Source organism: Ammodytes marinus (genome assembly GCF_949987685.1).
Source record: "Ammodytes marinus genome assembly, chromosome: 1".
NCBI classification, from domain to species: Eukaryota; Metazoa; Chordata; class Actinopteri; order Uranoscopiformes; family Ammodytidae; genus Ammodytes; species Ammodytes marinus.
Genome location: NC_137230.1, coordinates 37,454,849 through 37,468,615, shown reverse-complemented (window position 1 = coordinate 37,468,615; position 13,767 = coordinate 37,454,849). Strand labels below are relative to the sequence as shown.

General features: G+C 38.7%; 1 protein-coding gene across 1 annotated transcript in view; it reads right to left on the bottom strand.

Annotated features, from left to right (window-relative positions):
* LOC307253475 (NACHT, LRR and PYD domains-containing protein 3-like) overlaps positions 1-13,767 on the bottom strand; it is a 36,930-nt gene that overhangs the window by 21,903 nt on the left and 1,260 nt on the right. Inside the window, exons 2-6 of the mRNA XM_080031555.1 lie at positions 11,732-11,875; positions 2,755-2,857; positions 2,528-2,644; positions 2,212-2,316; positions 237-341 (exon numbers count right to left, since the gene is read on the bottom strand). Of these exons, the coding sequence (XP_079887681.1) occupies positions 237-341; positions 2,212-2,316; positions 2,528-2,644; positions 2,755-2,843 (416 nt within the window). The 5' untranslated portion in view covers positions 2,844-2,857; positions 11,732-11,875. The remainder of the gene's footprint in view (positions 1-236; positions 342-2,211; positions 2,317-2,527; positions 2,645-2,754; positions 2,858-11,731; positions 11,876-13,767) is intronic.

Here is a 13,767-nt window from a genome sequence, read left to right as displayed (position 1 = left end):
TTAGATGAAATTTTATAATATTTATTTTTAATCGGATAATTTTAAATAGCTTATAGAGAAACCTAACATTAATGTAATATATTTATGTCTGTGGGTTGCCAGGGCCTTTAGGAAACTTCATGATTCTTTTTTTAATAGCACAGATTACAAAAACTTTTTAGTAACTTCAGTTGAAACATGTCAAGGTACTAAAAGTTAATTCTAGTCTGTATACAAGAACATGTAATTGAGTTAACCTTTCTGCCGCAGACGGTCGTCGTCCTTTAAAATTAATGAGACCACGAAACGATTGGTCACTCTTAAAGGACAAACAGCTGGGGTGTGTTCGTTCCAGCTTCCTCCTGATAGAAACACATAGGACACAGTAAATCATCTGCTCTGCACCCAGAACACAGTAGTTACACTGAGCAGCTTGAAGATGTGAGAATATTAGGAACTTCATGATTCTTTTTTTAATAGCACAGATTACAAAAACTTTTTAGTAACTTCAGTTGAAACATGTCAAGGTACTAAAAGTTCATTCTAGTCTGTATATACAGTTGTGCTCATAAGTTTACATACCCTGGGAGAATTTATGATTTCTTGGCCATTCTTCAGAGAATATGAATGATAACACAAAAATCTTTCTGCCACTCATGGTTAATGGTTGGGTGAAGCTATTTATTGGCCAACAACTGTGTTTACCCTTTTTAAATCAAAATGACAAAAGAAAGTACCCAAATGACCCTGATCAAAAGTTTACATACCCCAGTTGTTAATACCGTGTATTGCCCCCTTTAACATCAATGACAGCTTGAAGTCTTTTGTGGTAGTTGTGGATGAGGTTCTTTATTTTCTCAGATGGCAAAGCTGCCCATTCTTCTTGGCAAAAAGCCTCCAGTTCCTGTAAGTTCTTGGGCTGTCTTGCATGAACTGCACGTTTGAGATCTCCCCAGAGTGGCTCAATGATATTGAGGTCAGGAGATTGAGATGGCCACTCCAGAACCTTCACTTTGTTCTGCTGTAGCCAATGACAGGTCGACTTGGCCTTGTGTTTTGGGTCATTGTCATGTTGGAATGTCCAAAAACGTCCCATGCGCAGTTTCCGGGCTGACGAGTGCAAATTTTCCTCCAATATTTTCTGATAACATGCTGCATTCATCTTGCCATCAATTTTGGCCAAGTTTCCTGTGCCTTTCTAGCTCACACATCCCCAAAACATCAGTGACCCACCTCCATGTTTCACAATAGGAATGGTGTTCCTTTCATCATAGGCCTTGTTGACTCCTCTTCAAACGTAACGTTTATGGTTGTGGCCAAACAGTTCAATTTTGGTCTCATCACTCCATATTACTTTGTTCCAGAAGTTTTGAGGCTTGTCTCTGTACTGTTTGGCGTAATGTAAGTGGGATACTTTGTGACATTTGCGCAGAAATGGCTTTCTTCTGGCGGCTCGACCATGCAGCCCATTTTTCTTCAAGTGCCTCCTTATTGTGCATCTTGAAACAGCCACACCACAATTTTTCAGAGAGTCCTGTATTTCAGCTAAAGTTATTTGAGGATTTTTCTTTGCATCTCGAACAATTTTCCTGGCAGATGTGGCTGAAATCTTTCCTGGTCTTCCTGACCGTGGTTTGGTTTCAACTGAATCTCTCATTTTCCACTATTTAATCAGTGTTTGAACACTGCTGATTGGCATTCTCAATTCCTTGGATATCTTTTTATACCCCTTTCCTGTTATATGCAGTTCAATTACCTTTTCTCGCAGATCTTTTGACAATTATTTTGCTTTCCCCATGACTCATAGTCCAGAAACGTCTGTGCAACACTGGATGAAAGATGCAATGGTCTGTCAGAAGCCCAGAAACTCACTGATCTTTTATACACACACAGAAATTTCAGACATACAGGTCACAGGTGATGATGGGAACCTTGAGTAGCCAATCAAACCTGTTTGTGTCAACTTTTGTGCATTTTATCAGGTCAAAGTCACTGGGGTATGTAAACTTTTGATCAGGGTCATTTGAGTACTTTTCTAGTCATTTTGATTTAAAAAAGAGTAAACACAGTTGTTTGCCAATAAATAGCTTCACCCAACCATTAACCATGAGTGGCAGAAAGGCTTTTGTGTTATCATTCATATTCTCTGAAGAATGGCCAAGAAATCTTAAATTCTCCCAGGGTATGTAAACTTATGAGCACAACTGTACAAGAACATGTAAGTGAGTTAACCTTTCTGCCGCAGACGGTTGTCGTCCTTTAAAATTAATGAGACCACGAAACGATTGGTCACTCTTAAAGGACAAACAGCTGGGGTGTGTTCGTTCCAGCTTCCTCCTGATAGAAACACATAGGACACAGTAAATCATCTGCTCTGCACCCAGAACACAGTAGTTACACTGAGCAGCTTGAAGATGTTATATTAGGAACTTCACGATTATTTTTTTAATAGCACAGATTACAAAAACGTTTTAGTAACTGCAGTCAAAACATGTCAATGTACTAAAAGTTCATTCTAGTCTGTACAAGAACATGTAAGTGAGTTAACCTTCTCGCCGTAGACGGTTGTCGTCCTTTAAAATTAATCAGACCACGAAACGATTGGTGACTCTTATAGGAGACACAGCTGGGTTCAGGTTCAGGAGAGTCTGGTTTCTGATGGAAACTGGTAGAATAATAAATGTATTATGAACACAACACACACACAAAGCTCTGAGTGTGAATAATAATGGTGCAGTGATTTGACTCATGGACAGTTAGATATCCTCATGTCACCTCTGAGCTTCGGTCTGGCCGTCATGTTCCCCATCCAGAGTGGTTTTAGAGGGAGGGACTCCCTCCTCTGTGTCCTCACTCTGATCCATAGCAGAGCCCACACCTTCACACAAACACAACAACATGTTCATTCATTACAACAAGCTTTACATCACAGGACACATTAGTTCACTGTCACTAACAGGACACAAACATCTCACAGCCTGTTCTCCCTCCTGCCATCAGGAAGGAGATACAGGAGCATGCCCTGCAGATCCTGAATGGACTGTGCCCCCTCCCACTCCTCCCCCCCCCTCCCAAACACACAGTCCCACCACCACCATTCACATGGTTACAGCCTGACAGCCAGACAACTGTCAAGGACACTCCTGAATATCCAGCACTTTATTTAGACTGATGTCTGTTTTTTATTATTTTATTGTCTGTTTTATTGTTTGCTTTTCATTTTTCTTTATTACTGCCTTTTTAACGGCATTCAGTTACATTTTTTGAATGAGAGTACAGCTCTGAAATGATAATAAAGTTAATCTTGAAATATTGATTTTTATTTATTTTTTTAAACAGTGAAATATCCATAAATGTCAGTTAACCCACTTGGTTGTGTTGGTTGCTTGGGATGTCTACAATATCAGGACGAGGTAAGGTTAACCTTCAGTGCATCTTAGGCCCTTTTTGGTACATTTTGGTTTTTCATTTCACAACTGCTGAGGCTGTGTTCATGCAAATGGCTTCATATTTGGTCAAGGCTAATGTTTTCTGACCAATTTATGAATTGTATCCTCAATTCATTAATTTACACTATAATGCACTGTATATTAATTTTCCTCACACTCAGCCTCCTTGGCCAAAACAGCCCCTCATTGACTCCCATTAAAACGACATTTTTTGACCCTTCTGCCAATAGCTGATAGAAACCAGATTTCTTTTGTTTTGTTTTATTTCCTTGCACTAATGTCTTGAAAATTTAAATTTTTTGTGTTTTTTTTTTTTTTAATTGCATCGGTTTTCTCTCATATACCATTGGTTTTAATTACAGGCTGAGATTTAATATTGCTCTCCTCTGCTACTAGCCACTGCAGGCCACATGAATAAATTGTTTCAGCTAAAATGCTCTCTCTGTATTCTTAGTGATGGCATAGTATAGTATAGATGTGTTTTTCGACAAATAAGTGTGTGTGCGTGTCTGTGTGTTTATCCAAACACGGACACTCAAATTCACATAGAGAAAAACAGTTCAGTGTAAATCCATAACAACTGCATGTGTTGATCCCATGGTCAATTGAGGTTAAATACATGAATTTGGTAATATTAGACATTCATCCTGTTCTTATACCTTGAAATTTTACATTTTTACTATTTTACAGCTGATGCGTGAATTTCATCCTTATAGGCCTGAAGAGCAAAGATACCCCTAGTGGAAACGAGGGAACTGTGATTCATTTTGTATTGTTATCAGTTGTAAAGGCTATAGGCAGGACTTAATTCATAAAACATCTGAAAAAAATCATAAAAATATAAGATTTCAAGTTATAAGAGCAGGATGAATGTGTAATATTACCATATTCACAAACTTATCCTCAATTAACCATGGGATCGAAACATGCTGTTTTCATGGATTTACATTGAGCTGTATTTCTACGTGAATTTCACTATCTGTTATTTGATACACACACAGGCACACATATTCACAAATACATATTTGTTGAAATACACATATACACTACTCTATGCTATTATGAAGACCCCAGAAAGGGCATGTTATCTCAAATAATTTATTCATGTGGCCTGCAGTGGCCTAAGTAGCAAGGGAGTGCAAATTTACATTTTAGCCTGTAGTTGAAACACTGGCATGTGTGAAATTAGCAACAACTAGTAAAAAACACAAAAAATGGAAAATGTCAAGACATTAGTACAAGGAACCAAAAGAATAATAAAAAAAATCAGTTTCTCTCATCTTTTGGCAGCAGGGTCAAAAAGTGTGGTTTTAATAGAATTCTGTGTGCCGTACAATTAGGCCTGTCGCGATATGCAATAAATCAATTAATTGCGCGATAAATTAAAATGAGCGATAATTTTTTGCCAGCTGCGATAATTTGCTTGTTTGTTTTCCTCGTGTCTCTCTCTATCAAAGACACTGACTGGATATCAAACGTTTTTACTCTGGTGTATCTGCCCTCTCGCCGGGATTGGTGTTTTTTTTGCCCCAACTGAATTCTTCAAGGCAGCGCGCAGGGTTAGGGCATTCGGTGATGTTTAATGGTGCCTTTCCTGCAGCGCTGCCTTTAAGGCCGAGTTGAGGGCACAACGAGTAAACCACCTTGTCACGTGTCAGTCACTTTTTGCATGGTCTCTGTGTGGGAGGCGGAGCCCTGGCGTTACACAGAGTGCAGCATGAGAGCCCCGTGAGGAGGAGAGAAACAAAACAAAAATGTGGAGGAATAAAAAGTTGGTGTCTAAGCCGAACGCGACAGCTGCCGTGTGGTAGCACATCGGCTTCATACCCAACGGCCGGGGCGAACCAACTAACCTGAGCGAGCCGACATGTCGCATTTGTTTAAAAACAATAGCCTTGTTTGAGCAGGAGCCGTCTTGCTCAGACCTGCGCAATTATGATGCGCTTGCTGAGAGCACAGCATTTTCTAATATCAACCAAACGCGCCAATACAACATACACTGAATCTTCACCTTAAACGCAATCACCCGATGCAGTTTTCCCAGCTTGGGAAAAAACAAATAGACTGAGTCAATTTTATTTATTGTTTTTGGTTGTTTTGTTAATTTATTCTGGACATTTTAAATGTCTTCCAGACGTCCAGTTCCAGTGTTCTTTAAAAATAAAAGTTGATTGATCTTCTAAAGGGTGTACTTGCATTATCATGCCTTTATCATTATATTAGTTGAAAATGGTCTCAAAACGGCAATATTATCGCTTATCGCAATAATTTCTGGTGCAATTAATCGCACAGAAGAATTTGTTATCGTGACAGGCCTACGTACAATGGCCCTTAATGGAGGGCACATTTTAAATCTTAAATAGCAAAAAGAATAGAAATGCATTCAAATCAATTTCATTGCACATTTTTTACATCTATCACACTCTTATAATCCCCCTACAAAAAATCCAATTCAGACTAATTATTTAGCTTTTAATTGATATTTTGTGTTTTTCCATTAAAAAAAACGAGTGACTTTTTCTAAAACAACTGGAATTTAAAGGGTTAAAATCCTTAAAATAAAGATGAATATGGTTTGTATGGTGAGGACTCGAGTTGAAAAAGAAAGTTATAAAAAAAAATTGGTGGAAAAATACATTCATGTTATTTTTATCTACATATCAATCCAAAGTGACATCTTAAGCGCCGAAGGAGGCAGAGTGTGATTTTTTTTAAGGATGCACTGAAGGTTAATATCACAAGCTTACAACAACAAAGTAAAAATGTTTACAACAAAGCTACTTCACAGCCTGCAACTTAAATTTAGAGGACGCCGTCACACCCTCATAACTTCCCCGTCTAACAACAACAGTTTGAAGTGAAAACCAGTTCAACAAGTGCCAAGTGTTTCCAGTCTGTCCCCGCCTCCTCTCCTTTTCCTGCCTGAGGCTAATGTTGATCTATTCTACCTGTGTGATATGTGTTTATATTGTTTGTGATCAGTTTGGCATTGAGTTTGATGCTCTCTTCCTTAAAATTATTTTTTCATTTGATCTTGAGATGTTTTGGCATCATCATAGATGATGATTAATATGGCCAAGTCCGCATGTAATTATTGAAAGTAATGGGTTTTGTGTTGACTACACAGTAATGTATTGATGGTGAACTGACCATGTGGTTAGTATTTAAGACTTAATGGAGTGCTGACTCTGGTATTTCTGTTAGTATTGCCAACTTTTCTTTAGGTTTTTTTGTTACTTGAGCTCCTAGATGAATGGTGAATTGCTGAGAGTATTTTTAATTTTAATTTGTTTTATTTACGGCGGCATAAAGCCATGTCTTAATCAATCTACTGTTGATTCCACTGAATAAACTAACAATGCTACACTGGAATGTTTCTGAAGTCCTTATCTTTAACTCAGAGGGAAACTATACAGCATATTTCAAAAAGATATTAAGACGCTGCTCATTTCATCCTGTTGTGTGTGTGTGTTAGTGTTATCTGAGGATGCCGTCACGCCCTTATAACTTCACAGTCAAAGTCTAAAAACAAATAAAGTTACGTGAAAACCAGTTCAACAAGTGAAGAGTGTTTCCAGTCTGTCTCCGCCTCCTCTCTACCTGCCTGAGGCTAATGTTGATCTATTGTGCCTGTGTGTAAGAGATGTGTTTATATTGTTTATGATCAATTTGGCATTAAATATGATGATTTTGTGCGTTTTCCATTTGGTCTTTACATTGTGTGGCACCTTTCCTCCATAGAATTACATCACAGAAACTCAAGTCAGTGTGGTGTAGTTCCAGTATCAGTCCACTGGATGGGGCTATTGACATTCATGTGTGCATTAAGCTGTTTTAGAAAAACATGGATTTTCCATAAGTATATTATTATAAAAAATAATAATCACTAAAATCGAATTTAAATAAGTGAGTAATAAGTGTTTATTATCAGGAAATTATTAAATGATGAAATACCACTTTTTAAGAACGATCCTTTTGACTCTTGACATTTATGCCTGCTGCCATCAGTCTGGTAAATGACCACATGTAAATATGTGATCTGTTTATGTTATTTGTTGTCTTATATGTTATATGTTTGCTGTCTTTCTCTACTGCTGGCTGTACAACAAATTGCCCCTCGGGGATAATAAAGGGGCACTTTACACGGCCACGCAAAACGGTGCATACGCAGAAAAATTCTGCGGTTGCACTATATCATTTACAGGAAAACAGCAAACGCAAACGCAAACGCAGGCATGAAACCGCAGATTTTTGAGATCACCTCCGAGGGAGGATTTTTTGGAAAACTTAACAGTTTTGGTTTCCTGTAAACACCGAAACCATTTCCCCTGATAACGCTGACGTCACGGCTCCACCCTCACACATGCGTAGTCTATAACATTTGCTGTCAAAAATACCCACAAGCGAGTTATAAAGTTAGAAGACAACATGAACGGTGTCTCCACGGCACCATCACTGTGATCAGCGGAGAGTGTCGTGCAGGGCTCAAATATAGCCTAACACTCGCCAATTTAGTCCAAGCGATCACCGCAGTAAGTTATTGAGACCACCCGCCACTTTGGCTGGGGAAAGAGTTGTGCTCTGCCTGTTTTTCTAGCTAAATAAACGTGTGTCACTTCTATATGGCAGGGACACGGCTCTCTCTACATTAAAAAACACTATCAGCGTGCAGCGGTTAAGTTACTGTTCAACAAAAGGAGCATTAAGGCTACGGCTTCACAGTAAAAGCATTTCACTGGCTAAACATTAATAGCATTTCACTGGACACACGTGAGTTGACTTTTATTTTGAAGTACGCCTAACAGGAAGGTATCCGCTCACGAAGTCCCTTCACTATCAGCATGTCTTCTGTTTTTACAGAGTTCAGTGCGGTGAAATAAGAGGACAGAATTAGCTTGTCTTTTACAATATGTGTAACCCCAAGCTTACACCAACCGCTTTATGAACGTTAGTGGCATTAATTTTCGGTTACAGTAAGGTTTTATGCATCAAATTGTACCGGAAGAGCTATCTACTAGGCTGTGTCACCGCTGACTATTGGCTTGGCACTGCTGCTACACTGCTACTTCAGCGATTTCGGCCCGTTTCCTCTGAAAACTTTGTGTACGGGTGAAGATGTCAGATAAATTGTGTCTGAACGGGGGTTTTTTTTTTAATCTAAAACTGGAAAACTGTCACGTTTCACAGTGTAAAGTGCCCCAAAGACACCTTGAACCTTGACTCATGTTTCACATCAAAGGATAAAAAAAACAAATTAAATTAAAGAACAATTCAAAAATGTTGGGGCGTTTTTTTGCACCTTTTTTAACTATAGGTAAAAAAAACCTGTATCGAGGCGTTGTATCAATACTAGGGGTGTGAACGTTTACAGAAATGTCTAACCGTGTACACGACGGAATTTTTTTCGTGTACACGGTTAACCGTGACGTCATTGTCTTCGCGCACCCGCCGTCCCGTAGGCAGGCGCGCGCGCACGCACGCACGCACGCACGCACGCGCGCGCGTGCGCACGCACGCACGCGTTCGTTCGCCTGTAAACACACAGTTGAAATGAACTACGCTCGTTTACACACCTCTTATAATAGGTCCATGGCACAAACACAAACACACGTTCGCCTGACATGTGCGCCGTCATTATCGCGCTTCATTCATTTCCTGATTAATATAGCCTATCGCTTTCTACATGTCCACGTTCATGCAGGTTGAACAGGTGTTATAAAGTTCGGGCTACTTAGTTTAGTTTTTTTATTTGATTAGGACAGTGCATATTAATCAACATGTCAGCAAAGCATCAATGTAAATATGCCGGAGTTAGCATAAATGCTAATTCGCATCCGTAGTCCTAAGGCAAGTCATAATACAATACATCAATATACAGCTACATGAAACAATTTTACACAGTTAATTCACAACTAGCTAAAATACAGTTTTACACTGACACCCATTCAGTATAGGCGGTTAGAAAAGACAAAAGAAACAAAACTACATCAGGAAGAAAAGAAGAGAAAAATAAATAAAATTATGCATGAGAACAGGTCTGGCTTGCTACTAACCACTCTTTGAGGGTCTTTTTAAAGGTAGTGTAGGTGGTTTACTTACGAGCTTAGTTCACGTCAACCGAGTAACTTTAATCTTTAGGTTATCTTTCATCACTCTTCCGTGGCTGTGAGTCGAGCACCGGCACGGCGACTCCCCGTGTGTGTGTGTGTGTGTGTGTGTGTGTGTGCGCCGATACACACACTCACACAGACACTCGCCGAGGGACAGACCGATTCGGCAGACTAGCTTTTATCATCCCCAATTAGTTTAGGTCTACTAGTGATGTAAAATCAATAAATGTGTGTCTCCAGAACATATTTAAAAACTTTGAAAAAAAGAAAATTTTAAATTTGAAGATTTTTTTTTAATCGGTTTTCGTTTATTGATTTTTCCTAAACGGTTATGATTTACTAAACGGTTACACGTGCACACCCCTAATCAATACTGCGTTTTCTTGTGCTTTTTTGGGAAAAAAGTCGCAAAAACTAAAAAGTTGCGAAAACGAAAATGGTAAAAAGTCAAAGAAACTGAGAAAAATCAAACTGAATTTTTTTTCCGCAAAAACTAAAAATAATCACAGAAATTTCAAATAGTCACAAACAACTAAAAAGTTAGTTAGAGAGTTATAGTTATAGATAGTTCTATAGTGTATCCTCAAATGTATACATGCTCTTTTCTTTTCGTTTTGGCAACTTTTTTTCACACAAAAAAAAAAAAAAAACTGTATAATACAGTTTGGGGGAACGAGCCCTATAATGGATTAACCCATCAACACAGTTTATACTAGGGGTGTGCACGTGTACACGTGTACACGTTTAACCGTTTAGTAAATCATAACCGTTTAGGGAAAATCAATAAACGAAAACCGTTTAAAAAAAAAATCTTAAAAATTTTAAATGTTCTTTTTTTTCCTCAAAGTTTTTAAATATGTTCTGGAGACACGCATTTATTGATTTTACATCACTAATAAACTACTTGGGGATGATAAAAGCTAGTCGGCCCAATCTGTCTGTCCCTCGGCGTGTGTGTGTGACTGTGTGTATAATCGCAAACACACACACACACGGGGAGGCGCCGTGCTCGAGTAACAGCAACGGACGAGTGATGAAAGATAACCTAAAGACTAAAGTTACCCGGTTGAAGTGAATTACGCGCGTAAGTAGCCCGAACTTTATAACACCTGTTCACCCTCATAAATGTGGACATGTAGAAAGCGATAGGCTATATTTATCAGGAAATTAATGAAGGGCGATAATGACGGCCAATACATGTAAGGCGAACGCGTATGTGTGTGTGCCCGCGCGGCTACAAGACGGTGGGCGCACGAGGACAATGACGTCACGGTTAACCGTGTACACGAAAAAAATTCCGTCGTGTACACGGTTAGAAATTTTTGTAAACGTTCACACCCCTAGTTTATACCATATTCTTGGTAATTACTCAGAAAAAAATCAGGAAGCAGTAACATTAATATCACAAAGTAAAATGATGTCCAAATGGCCAAAAATTAAAGGTTGAGTCAGCAATTCTGGTGAACTCTTAGTGCCAAAATCACATGTTGTCAAATTCAGTGCTGAAAGAATCTAGTGTTAATACACAGCCTAGGCTTTGTAAACAGGTATGCAAACAAACAAGAAAGGGAGGCAACTTTAGCTGGCAACATGCCCGTTTACAGAGCCTAGGCTGTAACAGTGGATTTTTCTTTCAGTGCAGACAGGAAGCAGATACACTTATTTTGACAAAAACTGATTTTGACAATAAGCATTCTCCAGAATTAAAATGTGCTGCTCCATACAAACCCTACAAACATTTGTAAAAAACTTACACATTTTGTATTGAACTGAACCATTGTTACATCCTGAAGAACAAAATGCATTTTGGGGATTAATGGAGGTCAAGAGAAAATCCAGGTCTGTGTCTTTAAATCTTTAAGTGATGACAAAGGTTAAACATAGATGCACTTTCTCTCTTCCTGTTGGACCAGTTTGGAAACTCCCTGGATATTTCACGGATGATGCTCAGATAACAATCAATCTACTGTTGATTGTACTGAACAAACTAACGATAATACACAGGAATGTTTTTAAGTCATTGTTCGTTAACTCAGAGAGAAAGTCTACAGCATATTTCAAATATATATTAAGAAACAGTCAATCAGCATCAAGAAACATTTCTACCGTCAAGTTAAACAGCGACACAGCACAATGTGATTAAAGTGATCCTGATGATCAGACATTTACAGGTTTCTCTGGGAGGATTCTCACCTGCTGAGCTGACTTCAGGTCGACTTACAGACACTTTCCTCCTTCATGTGTGGAGGAAACACTGGGAGAGAAGACGCTGCTCATTTCATCCTGCTCAGTCCTGGTGTGTGTGTTATCCGAGGACACCGTCACAAATCGCAAAAACTAAAAATATGAATGAAAAAAGTTAGTTAGAGAGTTATAGATAGTTATATAGCAGTGTTTCCCCCAGCGCCTTACAGTTAAGGCGGCCGCCTTAGCAAAACCAGCCCCCCGCCTTGACTACTGACCGACCAAAAAAAATAAAAATTAAATCTTTATTTTTTTTATTTTTAGTGCTGCACAATTAATGTACTAGCAAGCGCGATGTGTGATTTTTCATGGTCAGAAATGCGCGAAAGGCCGTGATTTGCGGTAAATAAATGTGCACATATGTCTCCAAGCGTTTCTCTCTGCTCAGACTATCAGCTGCTCTGTGTCGGGGGCTCTGCGCGCGCGACCGTCCCGCGCTGCACGCGACTACGGCATGTACGCGGGAAACGAGCAGCAGCAAACCGACATTTAACCTGTGGCGATAATAAACGCAGTGCGGTTCTATGGGGATATTTAGCTGAACAGAAAGAAGTGCTCTGCAAAGCTAGACTAGTTTAAGACTCCACATCACCGTGGCAACACAACTTATCGGCTCATACAGCGCAGAGAAAAGTCTGATACATGCATGAGAGTGATGGCCCAGGCACCTTTCAGTAAGTTTACAGAAGTGCACACTGTAACTGTCTTTGAAATGCATTTAGTAATTTTAAGGGGAAAACACATTGTATTATTTCAATTATTGAATTATTTTTCAAACGGCATGCTAGTGTAGGCCGACAAGATTTATTTTTCTGAATTTTAAATGCTGCTTTATTTTTATGTTTTAAATTTGGAAATACATGTTCCAAAACAACCAATAACCTCTGTATTTAAAAAGAAATCAAGCAAGTAGGCTAATAATAACCATATATGAATTAATCGCATCACAGTATGCCTATTGTCCACAATAATCTCACAACAGCCCCCCATCCAAAAAGGAACTTTAAAAAGCACTTTGATACACATGTTAAGTGTATGGTCCATTATTTTTATTTAGTGTGTCTGCATGGTATTGCACCAAAACAGTAGAACTTTTCTTTAATTGTATTTTGTACCGTCTGCATGTTTGCACAAAATGTGCACATAGCAAACAAAATTGCACAACTGTAAGGTCAGTGTCATTCAAATAAACAGAACTATTTCTTTAGGGCGCATTGGCATCTTTGAGCAAAATATCCCCAAAATTTTCGCCGCGGCGCCCAGCGCCGCGCCTCCTGTACGGCTAGACAGTGACCACCTTGACTAAGACATTTCCTGGGGGAAACACTGTATAGTGTATCCCCAAATGTATAAATGCTCTCAGTCCTGGTGTGTGTGTTATCTGAGGACGCCGTCACGCCCTTATAACTTCACAGTCAAAGTCTAAAAACAAATATCAAGTGCAACAAGTGAAGGGTGTTTCCAGTCCGTCTCCGCCTCCTCTCCTTCACCTGCCTGAGGCTAATGTTGATCTATTGTGCCTGTGTGTAAGATATGTGTTTATATTGTTTATGATCTGTTTGTCATAAAATATGATGATTTTGTGAGTTTTCCATTTGGTCTTGACATCAGTCCACTGGATGATGCTATTGACATTTGTGTGTGCATTAAGCTGTTTTAGAAAAACACATGGATTTTCCATAAGTATATTATTATAAAAAATAATAATCACTAAAATCGAATTTAAAGAAGTAATAAGTGTTTATTATCAGGAAATTATTAAATGATGAAATACCACTTTTAAAGAAAGATCCTTTTGACTCGTGTTTCACTTCAAAGGGTAAAAAAAACGAATTAAATTAAACAATTAAAAAAATGTTGGGGCGTTTTTTTGCACCTTTTTTATTTATAGGTAAAAAAAAACCTGTATCAAGGCGTTGTATCAATACTGCGTTTTTTGTGCTTTCAGGAAAAAAGTCAAAATGTAAAAGTCGCAAAAACTGAAA